At 47.9% G+C, this 18,431-nt stretch overlaps 6 protein-coding genes and 1 non-coding gene across 7 annotated transcripts; 3 read left to right on the top strand and 4 right to left on the bottom strand.

Moving 5' to 3' along the window:
• Positions 1-266: 266 nt before the first annotated feature.
• ONS95_000108 (uncharacterized protein) lies at positions 267-1,151 on the top strand (the record flags this gene model as incomplete). The annotated part of the gene is made up of 1 exon (XM_058493247.1): positions 267-1,151. One exon carries the CDS (start codon positions 267-269, stop codon positions 1,149-1,151), a length of 885 nt encoding a protein of 294 aa, XP_058363447.1.
• Positions 1,152-2,861: 1,710 nt separating this feature from the next.
• On the top strand, positions 2,862-4,500 carry ONS95_000107 (uncharacterized protein). The gene is made up of 3 exons (XM_058493246.1): positions 2,862-3,050; positions 3,112-3,455; positions 3,523-4,500. Exons 1-3 carry the CDS (start codon positions 3,042-3,044, stop codon positions 4,271-4,273), a joined length of 1,104 nt encoding a protein of 367 aa, XP_058363446.1. The 5' UTR covers positions 2,862-3,041; the 3' UTR covers positions 4,274-4,500.
• A 1,981-nt stretch (positions 4,501-6,481) lies between these two features.
• On the bottom strand, positions 6,482-8,421 carry ONS95_000106 (uncharacterized protein; the record flags this gene model as incomplete). The annotated part of the gene is made up of 3 exons (XM_058493245.1): positions 6,482-8,092; positions 8,141-8,297; positions 8,366-8,421. 3 exons carry the CDS (start codon positions 8,419-8,421, stop codon positions 6,482-6,484), a joined length of 1,824 nt encoding a protein of 607 aa, XP_058363445.1.
• Positions 8,422-10,974: 2,553 nt separating this feature from the next.
• On the bottom strand, positions 10,975-11,289 carry ONS95_000105 (uncharacterized protein; the record flags this gene model as incomplete). Its single annotated transcript, XM_058493244.1, has 1 exon — positions 10,975-11,289. One exon carries the CDS (start codon positions 11,287-11,289, stop codon positions 10,975-10,977), a length of 315 nt encoding a protein of 104 aa, XP_058363444.1.
• Positions 11,290-12,123: 834 nt separating this feature from the next.
• On the top strand, positions 12,124-12,513 carry ONS95_000104 (uncharacterized protein; the record flags this gene model as incomplete). Its single annotated transcript, XM_058493243.1, has 1 exon — positions 12,124-12,513. The coding sequence occupies one exon, from the start codon at positions 12,124-12,126 to the stop codon at positions 12,511-12,513; it is 390 nt and encodes a 129-aa protein (XP_058363443.1).
• A 2,824-nt stretch (positions 12,514-15,337) lies between these two features.
• ONS95_000103 lies at positions 15,338-15,482 on the bottom strand. The gene has a single exon. It is a non-coding gene; the product is annotated as a tRNA-Leu (tRNA).
• A 346-nt stretch (positions 15,483-15,828) lies between these two features.
• Positions 15,829-18,351, bottom strand: ONS95_000102 (uncharacterized protein). Its single transcript, XM_058493242.1, has 4 exons — positions 18,215-18,351; positions 17,796-18,082; positions 16,661-17,744; positions 15,829-16,614 (listed from the first exon to the last, which is right to left on the bottom strand). Exons 2-4 carry the CDS (start codon positions 17,861-17,863, stop codon positions 16,147-16,149), a joined length of 1,620 nt encoding a protein of 539 aa, XP_058363442.1. The 5' UTR covers positions 17,864-18,082; positions 18,215-18,351; the 3' UTR covers positions 15,829-16,146.
• Between the last annotated feature and the right edge of the window lie 80 nt (positions 18,352-18,431).

The raw sequence follows: 18,431 nt of genomic DNA, 5'->3' as shown, positions 1-18,431 counted from the left end.
CTAGACGGCTGGTGCTCAGCACCAGCCGTCAAGAGTTATTCGATCCCGTTGCACCTCTACAATCCCACTACAAACCTCGAAACGTCCCGGACCTAGACAGTCTTGTTCAATAGTCACAAGAATCAATCAATCAGTTTATCATTCATTCATACATTAATACTGTGTCTCAAGATTGGAATCACCCCGTATCAAACTGAATTCTTTGATAAACATCCACTCTACCCCGCTCGAGAACTTTTCCGACCTTGGATTCACTCTCAACAAAGATGAAAGGACGCGCAAACAACAGACTCGCTCTGCGGCCAAAGAGTGCTTTTCCGACCCCCCAATCTTCTCGATTCACAACTCCAGCGTCTTCTGCTGTCGCATCTGCCGTCAACTCAGCATATCCCTCCGAAGCCGAAGATGAAGACGCCACCACCAGGATAAAGCCCTTCCCATTCCTCTCCCTCCCCTCCGAACTACGAAACAAGATCTACTACATGGTATTTTCTGCTGCTCCAGCTGTAATCGACCTCGATCCCTCCACCCACAAGATCTACCACCGCATGCAGCTTTTCGCGCTCTTCAGAGTTTCCCGGCAGATCCACCGCGAAGCCAAACACCACTTCTTCAGCACACACACCTTCCGCATATTCCCTACATATCCAGGTAAATACTTCAAGACCAAGAGACCACTGCTTGCGCGCCTGCCGGCACAATCTCGTGAGTCTATCACATCACTGCAATTGCGCGTTGGCCCGGGTTGGAACAATCCGCCCCAAGGATGGGTTGTCAATGATGCTCTGGGATTGAAGGATTGCACGAGTGTTAGGACGCTTAAGGTTTTCGTGGAGTGCGATCCTAGTGATGCCATCTTTGCTGGATTCCGGAAGAGTGAGGGGTTCTACGAGCGTTTTTCTGCGAACTTGCTTGAGGCGGTACTGAAAGAAGTGCCCAGTATCAAGGTCGTGGAATTCGATGCCTACACCTCTGTTTCTAGGACTGGAGATATGATGTCTGGACTGGGCGCCGTGGTATCGAAGTTTGAGAAGATCGTGGCTTGGGGCGAGGAGCGCGGTTGGGATAAGGAGAGTGATCAGGTATGGCTGGATGCTATTCTGATGCATGGTGGGGGCAGGTTGAGTAAGAGCATTGCTGTTTTTGCGTGAATGGAGGAGCTTGATCTATCCGTTCACAGTGTGCACGCAAGTGATTCGAATGAAGCGTCGCTTCTAGAAGATCTCTGTTCCTGATGTTTTATTGTTACCATTGACTGGGTTTCAAGTATCACTACAGGTGCTCCAATGCTCAGCCCCTCAGAGCTACATTATAGCTCTGGGAGTGCTTCTGGAATTCGCCTCGTTCCTACTGTCACAATGTATAGATCCTGCAAATTCTCAGGTTTAGCATCCGAAGAACAGGCAAGTGCAAGAGCCTGACAACATTCAGTTGGTCTTAAACGCAGACGACTTTTCTGTTTGGATCAGCTAGATAACGTGTCCCCAAAACAGAAAAAAAAGAAATTTAGTCAGGCTTGAACTTGGCATCAGTTCTCATTCAGTATCTACCCACCTTGTTATCCCTAAATTCCAAAAGTATGGAGTTGTCCATAATGCATTGTATTGTAGCCACGAGGCTCAGATTTTGCCTAGCAATACCTATGCCAGGGACGCAATTTATACCTGAAGAGTAGCTTAGCTGTCTGAGCGTACTAGTTGAGCTTTTGGTTCTGAATTATAAATATTACTGGCAATCTACCCATTCACTTGAAGATCTGTCTGAACAAGGTCGAAGTCTTGTAAGTGTTTCAGTAACTCACTACAACGTTTCATGGAATTCACGACTGCACATTGTTGTTTGTGATGCTGTGACATGTGAATAGGGAATGATATGGGTGTAGATAACCCTGAACTAGCACATACAGATAATCTCTATGAAAGAATCAATAGGTTCAACTTCGCATGTCTTTAAACATTGTTCCCAGCTTTCGATTTCCCAGCTACAATGGTATAAGTCTCACAAACCAGAGCCGATCCAAATCTATGTACAGCAATTGGTGGTGATATCATTTATCACGTGACACGAAAAGACCGTGTCGGAATCACTTGAAAGTTTCAGAGGGTATGGACTAAAGGATCACACACATATCTATGGCATATGAGCATATGAGCAGAGACAAATAGTGTATAGTCAAAGCGTTTGACAGATTTGAAGTTGTGGGGTTCCTGCGAGGCACTTCTCCCCGAGCAAAGCGACGACCGGCTAGTAAATCCTCTAGGCGGATCTAGGTCAGACTAGAAAGTGTCGTTGAACTACTAGCTGCGACCTAAATGTCGCATCTTATTCTACGCGCCTAGGTCTACCAATAAATGGCAAAGTGTCAAGCTAGATCAGGAAGAAGTGATCCACTCCCTAGGCTATTTTTCTCAAATACGATGTGTCCTAGTTTCAGTGGACCATTTCATTTAGTGATGTTTCTAGGCGTATTTTAGCTCTTAGATCTGTATTTTCAACTTCTAGCATGCTTGTTTCCAAGTAGTGGCTGAGAAGACTACTTACTAGTAAGTAATTATCCACAAATGTCCAAAAGCTGTCAATATTTAACTCGGGCAATCGGACCCGATATCGAGCCCAAGCATTCTCGACATTTAGTTCCATAACTCTGAAAAGACACACATTCACATTCAAAGCACCGTTAAAGTTACAAACCCATCTAAGTGATCATAACGGTCAAGTGTCGAGCCAACATGATCCCGCGTCCCAATTAGGCCTAACCGACTCGACGGCACCACAGTCGACTGTTTCCCTACCAAATCCAGACATATTCTGGTTCACGAGACGACTAATTCACAGGCGTGACTTTTAGCACCTCGAAATGTGTCGCATAGCACGCGGTGTGCGTGGTTTGTTCGCATTGTGTTCTCGACTGAATAAGTTTTCTTGAACTGTCTTCTGATCTCGATAGGTTTTTCCTTGAGCTTTCCACTTGAAGACGTCTTGTAACATAACACCAGTCGGGTATAAAGTGCTACGCTTTTTACAGTGTCTAGGACTGTATCATGAAGAGAGTAAGAACAATTTCCTTTCTGATTGTTCTTTATATAGCTTATTTGCTAATATCACTAACAGCTACACCCCACTATCACAATGTCGAAGCTTTGTGAAGACCTCATGGAGACTTCCACCCGGGAAGAAACTACGAATGCTCCTTTATCTTTATCTTTTGATGATGAGAGTGAACTTGGGTCTCTTGGAGATGGTGTTCATGGAGACAGTGATGAGACTGTACAAGATGAATCTGTACAAGATGATCTTGTACTCGATACCACGCCGCAACAACACCCACAACCCCACTCGAACGTCCTCGCTAAATGGCGACTTACTACCATCACCATATTCAAATCCTATATCAGAAAAGTAACCACCTTTTCAAGAAACCTCTTGTTCCTGCTATACAGACTCCTCATACGACGGTAAGCTTTCCCCTCCCCCCTCCTCACCAAAAACCAAACCCTTCTAACAATCCCTCTCACCCCACAGAACCCCCAACCACACAACAATAATAACCCGCACCGGCACCACAACCACCCTTCCAACCACCCTCCTCACCCAAAACTCAAAGTTCTTCTCCACCATGCTCCAACCCACCAGTCCCTGGCTGGAGCAGCGATACGGCCTAGTCTTTATGCCTAGCACCAACAGCGCCGCATTCCGTCTCTACAGTATCTGGTTAACGACCCACAAGATAGAGATTGATCAAGCTCTCGGCTGGTTTGCTTCCGTGAGAAAGTTGGTTTATGTCGCGGATAAAGATGTGATTGAGAGGAAGTGGGTTAAGATGGGTAAGCTGGAACTGTTGGTCGAGTGTTATATTCTGGGGGATTATCTACGAGTGCCATTTGGGTTTTTGGATTTGGTGATGAGCCATATTATTGATTCTCTCGGCGAGGTCCATTCGTCGAGTGGAGAGAAAATACCTCTTGGAAAGCTGCAATGTATCTGGGAGAAGGCATATCCGACGTGGCCACTACGGGATGTGGTTGTGGATACCCTGGCGAGCTGTCTGTCGATGGGAACTATGAGAGAGGCGTATGATCGAGGCATACTGTCGGAAGAGATAATCGACGCTGTCATCGACCAGCTCGATTCTCGAAAGAAGGGCGATACCATCGAACGACCTCCGTGGAAAAAGTATTCTTCGAGGTACTTCATATATGCTTGCGGCATTGGTATTCCGTGGTGGGATGCTGTTGGATACGGGATGCTGCATCCATATGCCGCAGAATGGTAGAGCCAGTTTACCTGGTAGCCACGAATCTGTGATTTTGGCTTTTGTCTTGGTTGGGCATACTGCCTCTGCAGCGACTTGGGAAGAGATTGGCGACAAATTTTGGGATATGGAACGGACTAGTTTTGGCAGTGCATTCTGGAATATGGGTTTTGGGAATGATCAGGATAAACTGAGATTGGGAATGGTTTCAGCATCATTACATACATAAAATGCAACACTTTTCAGCCATGCCTAAACACTCCAACGTTGAATCGCTAACATCAAGTATCTACCCTATCAATATCATATTCATCGCTCTTCATCGGTCTCCGAAAAGAGTACAGAATACTCTGTACTAGGTATGTACGTACTTCCCAATCCCTCCCACTACCCACACAACCCCCGTCTCCCCTGCAAGCAAAACCACAACTTGGAAAAATAACCCTCACGCACTTCCAACCAAAACCCACTCTCAAAAGCCCAAATACATATTCATGACCCCACTGTTTCAGCTTCAATTATTTCACAATACAACCCCCTGTCCTTCTCTTTTACAAATACACATGAAGCCATCGCTTTGTTTACATTCTCGCTTAACTGATTCGCCCAAACAGCTCTTATTATCGCCTGGACGCACGCACGCGCACGCTAGCAGGCAGAAATGAGACAGTCTGGTCACAAAACAGGGCAAAGAGAGGGCTTTGTCATCTATATAATAATCCATGTTATGGACTTGGGATTTAGAGTTCAGAAGAATGGAGGAATCGATTCTTCGGAACTAACCTAACTTTGGGGTTTAGATCTGGGTGGGAGGTTCAGGAAAATATCCTCACTCCACTGGCGTTCAGAAGTCAGAATTACAATCAGACTTATCTTTTAATATTGAGATAATGTACTGTATACTCAGGATATTACACAGTAACAATAAATAGTTCATCTCAACATCTCAACATCTCAACATCTCAACATCTCAACATCTCAACATCTCAACATCTCATCTTACCGCAATCTCTTTTCCACTCTTCTTTCTATCTTTGTTTTTTTTCTAACCCCCCTCCTCCTCACCACATACATACAGACTCACTCACAACCCCACCTCACAGAACCCAACCTCCCAAAACTACTTTTACAAACTACTCTTCCCAAACTTCCTTACCAAACAATCACTTCCACATCCCCCCCTCCAAGAATAGGTTATTCCCTGGACCTTTTTTTTTTTTCCTTCTCTGTTCGTCCTTCCCGCTTAGAACTCAGCAGCTATCCATTCCATCGCTTTTGGCTTGCTTGCTTGCTTGCTTATTTGACAGCGTACCTAAGGATCAGGATCAGTATTGTAGAGTAGAATAGAGTAGAATAGAGTAGAATAGAGTAGAATAGAGTAGAATAGAGTAGAATAGAGTAGAATAGAGTAGAATAGAGTAGAATAGAGTAGAATAGAGTAGAATAGAGTAGAATAGAGTAGAGTAGAGAAGAGATGATTGAAAGAGAGAGAGAGAGATTAGGGTGTGTGGGTGTGTGGGTGTGTATAGGTGGGTGTAATTTGGATTCATGGTTCTTTTTTTCATACATTCATTCCACATACACACACACACGCAACTACATTGATTGATTGATTGATTGATCTTGATCGATTCCATACCGCGCTGTGCTATGTCGTGTCATGTCATGTCATGCTTATATATCTACTTTCCTTTCCTTCCCTTTCCCTTTCCCTTGCACTCCCACCTAGGTAAAGCCATGCAACAACATATCACACCACGTCACGCACCCTGATCCGCGGCAAAAAAGTCCATCTGAAAGCAAGGGTATCCATTATACAACACTTGCCTATCTCCTCGCTCGCCTAGCCTAGCCTACTCTGACTCTGACTCTGACTCTGACTCTGATCACCTCACTCTCCGCTACCTATACCAGAACCCAAGCCTCACACACCGCGCGTGACAAAACTCTCGCAAGTGACATCACGCTAGCCAACCACAACCATCCCATGCCATCCCTATAAAAAGAATCCAAAAAAAAAAACGCCGGAAAAAGAAGAAGAAGAAAAAGATAAAATCAAACACCGCCCAATGCAGAGAGAATCCGAAAAGGACATGACATAACATAGCCACCCACACACACTACACCAGAGAACAGAAACCCAAGCCAGATGGGAGAAGACTTGTATAAAGGTATATGATATCCGTAACCAGGAAAACTGAGAAGTGAATAAGATATCGGATGAGATGATCAGGTATCGAGTTTTACTCTTTTGGCGTCGCTGCTTTCTGCTTCTATCTCGGGAGTTTTACGTTTGCCGTTATTGCCGCCATCTCGACTGCCACTATCTTCTCTCAAGAAACTCGGTCCTGTCCCCACAACAGGAGTGGCGAAATTAAGGGGACTGGGTAGAGTGTTCGAGTCACTGCCGCGATAGTTCCAGTCAGGATAGAAACTGCTGGGACTCGGGAGGAAGTCATTGTTCATGAATCTGGAAGGCAAGGCGGAGACAGGGGTATCGATCAGGTTTCCGTTATTTGAATTCGCTTGTGAGTTTTGAGAAACAGGATGAGGTCGAGCAAAGGGATTTGGAGGACCAGAAGCACCAGCTGACAGAAGAGCAGATGCTGAAGGCGATGGAGGCGGTAAGACAACACCAGAGGAGTGTGAGTCCGAGTTCGTATGCCCATTTCGACGAGCATTAGATCCAGTTGCGTTTGTGCCTGACCGCGGACTTGAGGCCGAGTCGGCAGTCGCACTTCCACCATCAGGTGAAGGCTCATCTGGAATTTGAACTTTCAGGACAGGACGCTTGCCACCACCAAGTTGAGCCGAATTCGTACGCGAAGGGGGCGTGAAACCATCAGGCATAGAAGACATCGAAGACATGGAAACATTACGATTTTTGTTATGAGTTTGAGCACGAACAGGCGGAGGAGAGTTGTTGGTCTTGATGCGGGTAACAGCTCCAACATCAACAGATTGAGCACGATTATTTGACGTCGGCGGATCTCGGGATGGCTCGGTATTGGAGGTTGAAGAAGCCCAGTGTTGCGACAGGATAGACCGTGATTCATCAATGGGCGTAAATATACTTCGAGACTTCACCGACATTCTCTTTACAGGCTCCAACATTTGCTGAGGTGCAGGTTGTGGCTCCTCCTGTTCTTGCTGAGACGGCTGCTGTTGGGGAGCCTGTTGCTGTTGTGGTTGTGGTGGAGATCTCGATTGTGGTCTTTCTTGTTGAGGGAAAGCTGGTGGCATAGAAGCTCTTCGCTGCTCCTCAGCGTACAGTTGCTGAACCTGCTGTGGGTGTGGATGTTGTTGAGGAGGTGCACCGTAATTTGGATATTGTGGTCCTCCTTGCTGTGGAACGCCTTGCGGAGGACCTTGCATTTGCGGTGCTTGTTGCATATGTTGCGGCATTCCGTGAGAATGCTGCGGTGGCATATTGGGGCCATTGTGAGGGTTATATATAGCTGGATTTGGCATGAATGCATAACCATTGGGAGGTGTAGGATGAGGATGTTGCTGTTGCTGTTGCTGAGGGACGAGGTTGGAGCCCGTTCTTCGGGTACCGTTTCTTGAGGACGGCCGAGAATCATGCTGTGGCTGTGGAGTGTGTTGACGTTGTTGAGGAAGATGTGGGAAGACGCCATTGGGAATCGGAGGAGAAGCAGATGGCGTTTGGTGGCGGATATGTTGGAATGCGGCTTGGTTCTGGAATTGAGGGGGCATCATTTGAGGCTCGACTGAACCATGGTGGGATGGTCCAGATCCGTCATCATCGTCATCATCATCGTCCATCTTTCCCTTCCCACTGAAGTCCGCCGGACCCTTATGTTCGCTTGCTCCTCCATACTAATAGCTGTCAGTTCTTATCCAATGGGCTCCAAACGGATAACATACATAATTATATCTCGTCAAGATCTCTCCAATGTCACTACTCGAGTACTCGTACAGCTTCTTATTGTTCCCAAAGATTATAACTGCGACATCGACGGAGCAGAGGACGGAAAGCTCATGCGCCTTCTTGAACAAACCACCTTTGCGCTTGAGGAAAGTTCTGTGAAGATTCTGATCAGCAGATGTTTCGAAGTCGAGCTGAAGACCACAGGCAGCAGATAAACTTACACTGAGCGATTCCGATCGTCCTTGATGGCCTTGATCTCAATCTTTCTTCTTCCCATCGCGGCGACGCGCCGATCTTGCGGAAGATATGAAGTTGCTGTGAATTGATCCAGCTCCTCGGACGGTGGTGGATGCACAGGTAGGTGGTGGAGGAGTAATGAAACAGCCTGATGTAGCTATCGGCTGGTCGTTGGCTCAATAGTGGCGCACGATCGCACACATGAACGCGAGGCAGAGTCTGCGACGACTAGGAAAAACTAGAATACAGGCAGCCGGCGATGTGCGCGGCGTGGTGCTGATAGACTCGAGGAAAAGAAGAGCTTGCTGCTGAAGGAGAGACTGGATGCGACCGAGGTAAGACTTTCTCGAGGGCAGACTGGAGAGATGCAGATGCGATGCAGTAGTAAAGAAATGGATTGGAAAGGCCTGAAACAGTTTGAATCGTGCTACAGCGGGGATGGCGTCGGATCTGGATCTCCTGGACGGGGCGCGCGGGTTGGTGTTATAGAGAGTTGACGCTGTCTGCGGGACGGTACCTGGATGCAGCTCTAGGGACTTTTTCTTGGTGTTGATATTGACTTGGTGCTGGTGCTGGTGCTGGTGCTGGTGCTGGTGCTGGTGCCGGGCTGATAGACGATAGAGGATCTCGATGCTAAATATAGAGATGGGTGGTGGTCGGAGAGGTGGGAGGGGAAGGGGAGAGGGGGAGATGGGAGTAGAGTAGTGCGAGGGAGCGAGGGGGTGGGAGTGGGAGTGGGAGGTGTGGGAGGTGTGGGAGAGAGAGACAACTGGCTGGGCCAGAGACCTGGGACTCTGGGAGTGAGGGCTTGGCGGGAGACGCAGACGCAGAAACAGGCCCGGGCGAGAAAAGTGCGGTGAGGGGCTATCCAGGTGGCCGTATGGTATAGCTGTACGCGGCTGTTGGTTTGTATTCCCAGCGAGAAGGTTCACAGAACAGGCTGACGCTGACGGGCAGAACTGGGAGAGTAAAGTGAAGTAAGTAACAGTTGCATGCAGGTTGAACCTGAGCCCGCCTTTGATTCTTGTGCAACTGTGTGTTACATTGAATGGAATGGAATGGAATGGAATGGGCCTGGAGGAGAGGGGAAGTATTTGTAGGTATAAGGTTGAGGATAATTTTATCCAAGATGGTGAAAGAAATGTATATATACGGCAGGCAGAGGGGATAGGAATAGCTGTGAATCATCGAGGTGTCATCAAAGCCAGAGGGACCATCACAGTCAAAGAGGGACCAGAACGTCGGGTACAAGTCACTCCTGCCCCGATCGAGTGTGACTTCTGACCTTCACTCACCTGCTCCCACGAGTCCCACTTCCTCGCTCCTGCGCACTTCCAATGCAACCATTCACGAAGCAAAGGCCGACGTAAGTTCCATCATATTTCCCCTAATCCACCAGTTATATTCCCCACATGCCTCCAACCGGCTGTTCGAAGCTTGAGCGACGTATCAGCTCACCTGTCAAAACGGCATCTCCATAAATTGCGGCTGCTTCCAGGGCAGCCTATGACAGCTCATGATCCAGGCTTAATTCCCGTCGATTATCCAATCAGGCACTGCAAACGATCTGCTTATTCTTTACTCCGTACATGCGATGAACTTATCTCCAGTTCCCTAGCAAGGAAACGAAAACACCAATAGAGCGTCGCCCATTCTTCTCTGCTGCTGTCTCCAAGGGGCTTATCTCAGCCCCGTTTTCCTTCATTCGTAGGCCCATCTCAAAGTCTGTTTCCTCCCATCAAACTTCTGTATGATCATCCAACGTCCCCATTCTTTCCATCACCGAGAGAAACTACGGCAGACCAAACAGACCTCACAGCCCAAACTCATTCGCTTCCCAGCAGCTATCTCGCGCACATGTCTCTAAGCGCCCAGCGCTGCAAGGCCTGCTCTTCTCACTGGCTGCACAAGCCGTTACCCGACGTCCGGTGCTGTCAGCAATCCGCCCTCATTGGTTTAGCGAGCGACCCCTTGCCCCTCGAGCCCCTCTCTGCATCAAAAAGGTCCCAAAATAGCCCGCTTCAAGCTCTATTTGGCCATATTACCGACAAGGGGGCTCAAGGCAGCAAATTAGCTGCAGATATCTCCTCTGCCCATTCAACATTCCGTGCCTCTTCTTGTGTCACACACATATTCAGAAATCGAGATGCGTTTTCTGGTCCGGGCAAATCAAACCCATGGGATCCAAACCCCGTGTTCTCCAGGTGTTGTTCTGTCACCTTTCGTTTGCAATGTTACCAGAGTTGACCAGCCCTGTTGAATTGCTCTGCATGGGGACGTTCCGTTTCCAGGGACAGAGCTTCAAAGAGAACTTCTATTCTTGTCGATTCCCACAGGAGACCTATGCAGGTACTGTCACTTGCAGCACATGAGGCCACACAATTGGCAGATTGTTTCGTTTCATTGACTTGATATCAACTACCGACCTTGTCTCTCCATCCCATTACCATGGGAACATACCACCAATCTGTGGATTCTCGGCCGAGAAAAGAGACTGATATGCGAGATGTGGAATAAGTGAATCTCGTAGACTTCTATCCTCACAACTTTCATCTATACAATGGGAAGATGGACAATAGAGGGGTAGTCTACCTCAGTCTCCCTCCAACAGAACTTGAAACACAACGGTTGTGAGTAACATCCAGGGATTGTTGTTTCTTTCAGCTCGCTTCACCATCCTGGCCTGGTATTTTTGTACAACAAGGCCACGAACCAGCAACCATGTCACATCATTCTTCAGAATGGCAGACGACCAGCTCAAAGGCCCGGCTTCCATCCTCCCGGTCATCGTCGTCACTACAGCAGGACATTTTTTCTGCGAATATTTCCGGGGATCATGTCGTGCAGACGAGGCTCCTTGGCAGCCTGTGTAAGCGATTGACGACCTCATTTGCGCAAGGCAGACCATATAATCTGGATACCACAGATATCGAAAATTGGTAAGGAGGTATTGTTCTCCTTCCGCTCTACTTCCACGGTTCTTCAGCAGCTTCAGGAGACGACAATCTTCATCTTCTCAAATCCCAAGACCGGCTGCGGCAGCCGCATCTCAATGTGGTCGCCGATGCCAAGGCTGCGATGATCTTCTGCAGCAACATCAAAACCCATCACAGTTCTTCGCAGACCAAATATACTCTTCTCAAACAAAAGAATATCCCGTCCTTCCAATCAACCCCCTTCCCCAATCCATTCAAACAGCTTTCCCCCATGCCCCTCCAACCACAAACATACTTTCCCTTCAAATCCCTGCACCCATACCGATGAGGCTCCAGCCACCCGCACGCTAGTGCCGCACGTCCGTTGTGTGTTTCTAAAAATAGTTCTATTTTTAACAACACCTTCACTCGCATCACGCACTGCACAAACGACACCTCCTCTTCTACCAATCATGCAATGCAACAGTTTTCTCCCCTGAATCTGTGCGATGCATCAATCGCGTCGTATGCAAGGACATGACGGACATACTGTACATGTGCGTGCAGATGCAGATGCAGAGAGAAGTCGATGTCATCGGTATCGCAGCACTAGCTCAAGAGGCTGGCTGAGGAATGAAGGCCACTGACTGCATTGAGCAGCGCGAGAAAAGAACAGAGAGGACTTGTTCCATTGTTCATCGTCACTGTCATACCCACGATCTCTATAAGCAACACTGATGACGAGGAACCTGGGCTTGCGATGCCAGCCAACATCTCGGTGAGCAACATGCAACGAAATCCTATCAAGTTAGTAAGGATCCCAATTCATGTCCCCATTCATTGCGACACTTCGCGATATATTCTTCTCTGTCTTTCCATTGGATTTCGTCATCTGGATCGCGATCGGTGAAATATGTCTCACCCGAATCCTTCCATGGTACAAACAGTCTTCCATTACACACGCACACCACCTCACAGACACAACCACAGCACAACCATACCACACATTACCCACAATCCCGTCCCATACCCCTCCCTTTTCCTTCTACTCTCCAATCTCACATCATCACACACCACTTTCAACCCTCCCACCCCTCACCCAATCTATCCATCTCCCACCATCCCTCCCCTTCCCCTTCCAAGAACCCCATACATACATACATACATGCATGTACAGCGGCAGGTACCTGTCATCCACGCATGCATATTCTCCATAATACTGCATACACGCGCTACAATTAGCTACACTCTTCCCTCCGCTCCCAGTCTCCCCCAATCTACCTGTCTTGCTCTTATCTCGCCGCATAATCTCTTCCCTTTCGAGACAAGAATCTATTTCTCCACCTCCACACACACACACACACACACACACACACACACACACACATGCGTATACATATGGGTATTTCGACTGATGGGTGGAGATGTGCCTGATCTGATTTGATTTGCGCAGCATGTACATGGACATGTACAGCCGCGTCTGCATTTGTAGTTAGGTGGCCTGGATGTGGTTGTGGATGTGGAGGGAATCTAATATGGCGAGGTTGGTATCGGGAAAACTGCATGTAAGTTCTATGTTGGCTCGGCGCTTAAAGGCCCTGGGGGTGCGTCTGGTAGGAGTGCGGCTGTGGTAGGATAGTGTCGTAGCTAGGATGAGATGGATGGAAGTGGGCAAGCTGGTGGGTAGGTGGGTAGGCGGTATGCATGCGTACCTGTATGCAGGCACCGCCCAAAAACCCGGACGAGATGGCATAGGAGTCTGCTGTACTGACCTTCTAGAAAGGTATGGTGATACATAGCTGAATACTGAATTTGGGAGTTATTAGTCCCTCGGATTCAGAAGCCTGTCTTTCGGCCCGCCCAAAGCCAGCAACCAGTTCCAGGAACCAAAGAAGTGTATATGCACAATACCATGAAATAGAGGGCACACAGAACAGCTACCAGTGGCTGGCTTCCAGCTTCGAAGCACCTCACCATCAATTTTGCAATATCGGCAGTTCTGCAGACACAGTACAAGGGTACAAGGGTACTCAGCCAAGTTCTCGGCCACAGGTTGAGCTGGGTGTACCTGCATCAATCAAGCACAACATGTCTCACCAACTCCTAACTGCTGCTCCCTATTACTTTCTCCCCTCTCCACGATCAGCCTCAACGCTTATCGTCATGAAGCAGAGACAAATAAATCCACACCTCTCCATCTGGTAAACCACCATCCTCACCATGTACAGCAAACCACGACGTACACCCCCATGGTGCCAATACATCCGACCGCGAGACACCACCACAGAGCACCAGCTCGCAATCCCGGTTTTATCTCCTACTCTCACAGGTCTTCACACTCCCGATCCCAGTCTCAGCCTCCCTTCCTCGAAGTACAACCGAATCCTCCAGACTTCTACGGCCCTTCGATGAGTCTTCCGTTCCACAGCATCAAATCCATAGCCCCGCTATGTGCTACCATGTCCTGCCATGTGGTACTCTATGTTGTGTAATTTGCGTACGCTGTGCAGGGTACGTAAAGAAGGTTAAGTAGGAAAGGAAGGTAGAGTAGGTGAGGAAGGGTTCTGCCCGGGTAACAGGGGGACTAGGGGCCTAGGGTACCGCGCGGTGCACGACATGACATGGCATACCTCACGAGTTACAACCTCCCATCCTCAGTCTCTCCTCACATCAAAAATCGCAGATTTATCATTCATATGCACACTCATAACTTCACCTCCCTTGCACCGAGTCCCGCTCTACACATTACCGAAACGGTATTCTGCGTCATGTATACTGATCCCGGTATCCTATCCCATCATCCCATTTTCTTGCCTGCCCGTACGATGAACAGGCTACCTGTGCACCGGTGGTGGCATTTTCGGGGATGACAAGATCGCGTTGGCGGGTCGTGCGTGGAGTCAGTCACAGGCCACAGCCAGCCTGTAGACAGGAGGGAGTATAGCAGTGCGTAGAATAGTTGAAGCCTGCATCTGAAAAGCCGGAATATGTTAGCTTTTTTTTTTTTTTTTTTTTTTTTTTTGGTACTGGCTGTTGTAGTTAACTATAATATACGGAATTGAAATTCCATTGCTATCCCAAAAGCAAAGCAATGTATTATGAAAAATTGTAGTTTTGGATTGTGAAGTTGTAGGTAGTCATTTCTAACCCAGCTAAAAAAAAAAAAAAAAAAAAAAAAAAAAACACGTTCGTATTCTTCAGCTGAAATAATTTCCGATGAATGGTGCGTGATGGATTGGGTGGATTGGATTGGTGTGTTGAGACCGCGATTGGGATTGGGATAATGAATGGCTAAGGTACTTCCCCGTCTCAACATAATTTAATACTAAATTTCCGTAGCTCTTGGCGCTCATAGCTATGCTATATCCTAATTAATCAACTACATAATTTAGGTATCTTGAAGATTGCTTTGGTTAACCTGCACGCTCGCTTGATGCTCGTGCCGAGGGGAGGCCCGGGACGAAGCGAACTGAAGTATCGTAAGCGAGGATGAAAACAAAGGCGGGAAATTCGGAGGTCGGTCGGGTTATGGCTCGTCAGAGGTCAGGGTTGTTGAATATTATACAGTGGGTGGAAGCAGTTTCGAGGAAGCCTGTTGCTTAGACGGGATGTCAAAAATGGTTAGGATGAGCTGACAACGAGCAGGCGGAGAGGCTTGACTTGTGGTTGTAATTGCTATGTGGTTATTACGTGAAGAGGCGATGAGAGAACAGATCCGATCGTCGGGGAAAACGTTGGAAGGACGAAAGAAAGGTGGCGTCCAGATTTTTGTTGTGATAGTAGTAAGTAGCAGGTAACGAGAGCCTAAAACTTAGCACCACTCGCTTGAGTTTGTTTACATTCCCTCCCGTCTTCCAATAGTGGTCTCGGCTCGCTTGGATGCAGCAAGTAAAAAAAAAGTGGGCAGCATCTCCACATCTCCTCCGACTCCTCCTTCCAACCCACAAGCAGGAACCCACACCATATCCCACAGGAAACCGAACCAAACCAAACCAAACAAGACAAAAAAAACATGCAAAAAAAAAAAAAGAATCAACCACACTCCCTCGGGTGGGCTTGAACCACCAACCTCTCGATGAAACCTGTTGTATAACAGTCGAACCTAGATGAATGTCAGAAACCATGTTGTTTAAGACAGATGATGTTGTAGAGTAACTTACGCGCTAGCCAATTGCGCCACGAGGGATGTTTGTTGGTGCTGATTGATGATTGGCTCTGCTTATTTGGTTATGTGTATGCCCTGGGGTTGGTATTTTGAGAAATTGAGGTGGTTGTGGGAATTTTTTTTTGGGTGTGTGGGGGGGGGGGGGGGGGGGGGGGGGGGAAGCGTGAGGGGTGGAGACGTGAGGGGGTTGGGCTGGGTGGGTTGATTGGTTTGGGGGGTTGATTTTGATGGGAGGGGAGGGATTGGTGATACGCAACTGGGAGGAAAGAGGAAATAGGTGAGAGGGAGGCTAGGGCTGTATTTTTTTGTTGCTAGGTAATTGAAGTGAGATTAATCATAGATAGTTTCGCAGGATCACGTGAGGATTGCCTCCAACGTCTATATGGAAGGTAAGGACTAGTCTTTGGGAATCGCTAGAGCTGCACTTCAAGTACTGGACAGTCTTCAAACAGTCAGTTGATAGTGATTGGAAAAAATTAACGGGTTCGAGGTTATCATATCAGGAAAGTGCCTCTCGCACCGCCCTCACGGTGGGGGGCAAACCTGCCTTCTCCTTTCAAGGTAGGATAGACGCAGGCTTGCGACTCAGATAGCATTCATTCCAACGCAAATGCCATATTTTAGTCCACATAAAATTGGTTGGCACATTGAGAGACACATCCGCATCGTAATGCTCCGGCTACTATCAGGCATTAAATCGACTCGGGTCCACTGGTCTCCCCTCCTCAAAAGCCAGTCCAATTTCCGCCAACGTACGCTCCATGCGATTCTCCTCTTCCTCCGACCACTCTGTGTGAACAGTCTCCGGCTCTGGTAGCCCTGCCTCAGAAGCAAAAGTGTTCATCGCGAACAACTCAAATGTCATCATCTCATCATACTCCAACTGTCGAATTTGAACTTGGTCGCTATCCTCGAAGTGTCGATCTACAAGATCAGTATATTGCCACGTCCATTGTCCAATTTGAACGTATTGCAAAGAAGGGCATCGATATTTCAAGACCTTGGCGAAACGTTCTGCGATATTTTTCGGTCTCTTGACGCCTATCCATAGGGACGATTCCTTGGTGGGGTAAACTCCGCCGTGGGCACTTTTGCTGTTCAGGCGAAGCTGGGTCAATTGCTTGAGATTATCCAAGCGATCAACGAAATGGTTCTGGAAAATTAGAAAGCGATTTTTTAGTTGTGATATGGCTACTCACCCAAGAATTGCTGAAATCAAGGCAGATCCCAAGACGCTTCAGATTGACACCGCCGTCGTGGAGTCTATCAAGGACAGTGATGGTTTGAGAGCCACGGAGTGGTGGATTGACCGGAGGTTCGCGCTCCGGCTTTGGATCTTCACTGTTGGCCAGCTCGTATGAAACTGAGCCTGAATTTGAGCCCAAGCCTGTTTCTTCTTCCGATTCCACCTCTGAATCCAGCTCTGAATCCGTTTCCCAGAAATCTTCTGCTTCAGAACCGGACCCCAAGTCAGTATCGGACCACAGTCGGGGTTCCCTGTCAACAAACACTTCACGAGTAAAAATATATGATAGCTTTGGAAGCCTTAACAAGTCAAATTGCCTCAGCCCAGAATCGTAGCATGTGTTGTGATCAGTCACGATCAATTCTTCAACGGACTGTCGAACAGTATTGAGCCAAATCCTGAGATCGAGCCCGAGTCTTGATACTGCCAATTGCCGAAGACTAATGCATGCATCGAAGAGCCTCCAGTCAACAAGCAGGTACGCATCCTCGCCATCAGACCCTCTGACCAGCCCATTGAATAGATGAAGAGTCTTGAGCCCACTCATATTAATAAGTTTTGCAAGGAAGTTGCTGGAGTCGGGCTTATCTGTGCTTGGGAAGACACCGTGACCGAGTCTCAGAGTCTCAAGTTTCAAGGGTGGCTTCCCCAAAGCATGGTAACGCTTGCAGAGGTCAAGTAGAAAGTCGCCTTCGCCTCGGATGAGCAAAATTTCAGGAGTACCGTCGCAATCGCATCTCCAGCCCCGTCCAAGACCGAGTGTCTTTAGATGTGGAGAGGAGCTCAAAGCTGCCGTGATGCCTTTGATTTCCTCAGCCTCATTTCCGCCGATGTGGTACAATTCTAGTGATGTCAGGTTGCGGAACTCGGCAACTGGGAAAAAGCAGTTGAGAGATTCTTCTTCCTCGTCAGTCCACTGGTAGTCGAACGAGATATACAGATGGGCGAGCGATTTGCAGGACAAGAGGGCGTTGATGAGGGTTTTATCTCTCAACATCGTAGACGGGATGTGATCCTCATGCGGACAGTCGTGCCAGCTACAACCTGATTAGAGTTGTCTTGCACAAGATTCTTCAAATCCAACGTACCTGAAACTTCTCAGGTTCGGCATTCTCTTCAGCATCTTCACCACGAATCTCACATAAGCATCGTTCATCGCGACATCATAGCTGAAGTCGTTGAACAGGAATTCGTCCACGCGAACTTCAAAATCCTTAGTATGAATCAAGGTTGATTCCAACTCCTAGGAATTGATCTCTTCCGGTCGGAATTGATTCAATTTAAGAACCTTGCGGGCGAACAAGAATGGCCTGAATATGTCGCGAAACGCACGGCATACCGCAACCAGCGCGGATAAGTTCTTTGGGCCTTGAATCTAGTCATCTTTGTTAGCATAATCCAAAAATATGTCCAAATACACCCATGACATAAGACGATATCATCCCACTCAAAGGGCGTCGATATCGGCGGCTTTCCAGGTCATGCTAGCTTCAGTCACGACACGTACCTCGTCTCCAATCATGGACCAAATTTCCGGAGGGAGACCAGATACAGAGCCTAATATGTTTCCACGCATTGCCAAACCTTCAGACGCCATTCCGGTATTATCTATGTCGCTTCTGTGTCAATTCAGGGATACATATGGGACTTGGGAACTCGGTGGTTTGGGGGAGACGCGTTGCGGGGTTCTCCCGTGAACCTTGAGCGTTTCCCGATGAGGCTTA

This window comes from Cadophora gregata (genome assembly GCF_030347475.1).
Source record: "Cadophora gregata isolate MNR1 chromosome Unknown scaffold_1, whole genome shotgun sequence".
Lineage (NCBI taxonomy): Eukaryota > Fungi > Ascomycota > Leotiomycetes > Helotiales > Ploettnerulaceae > Cadophora > Cadophora gregata.
This window is presented reverse-complemented; position numbering and strand designations above follow the sequence as displayed.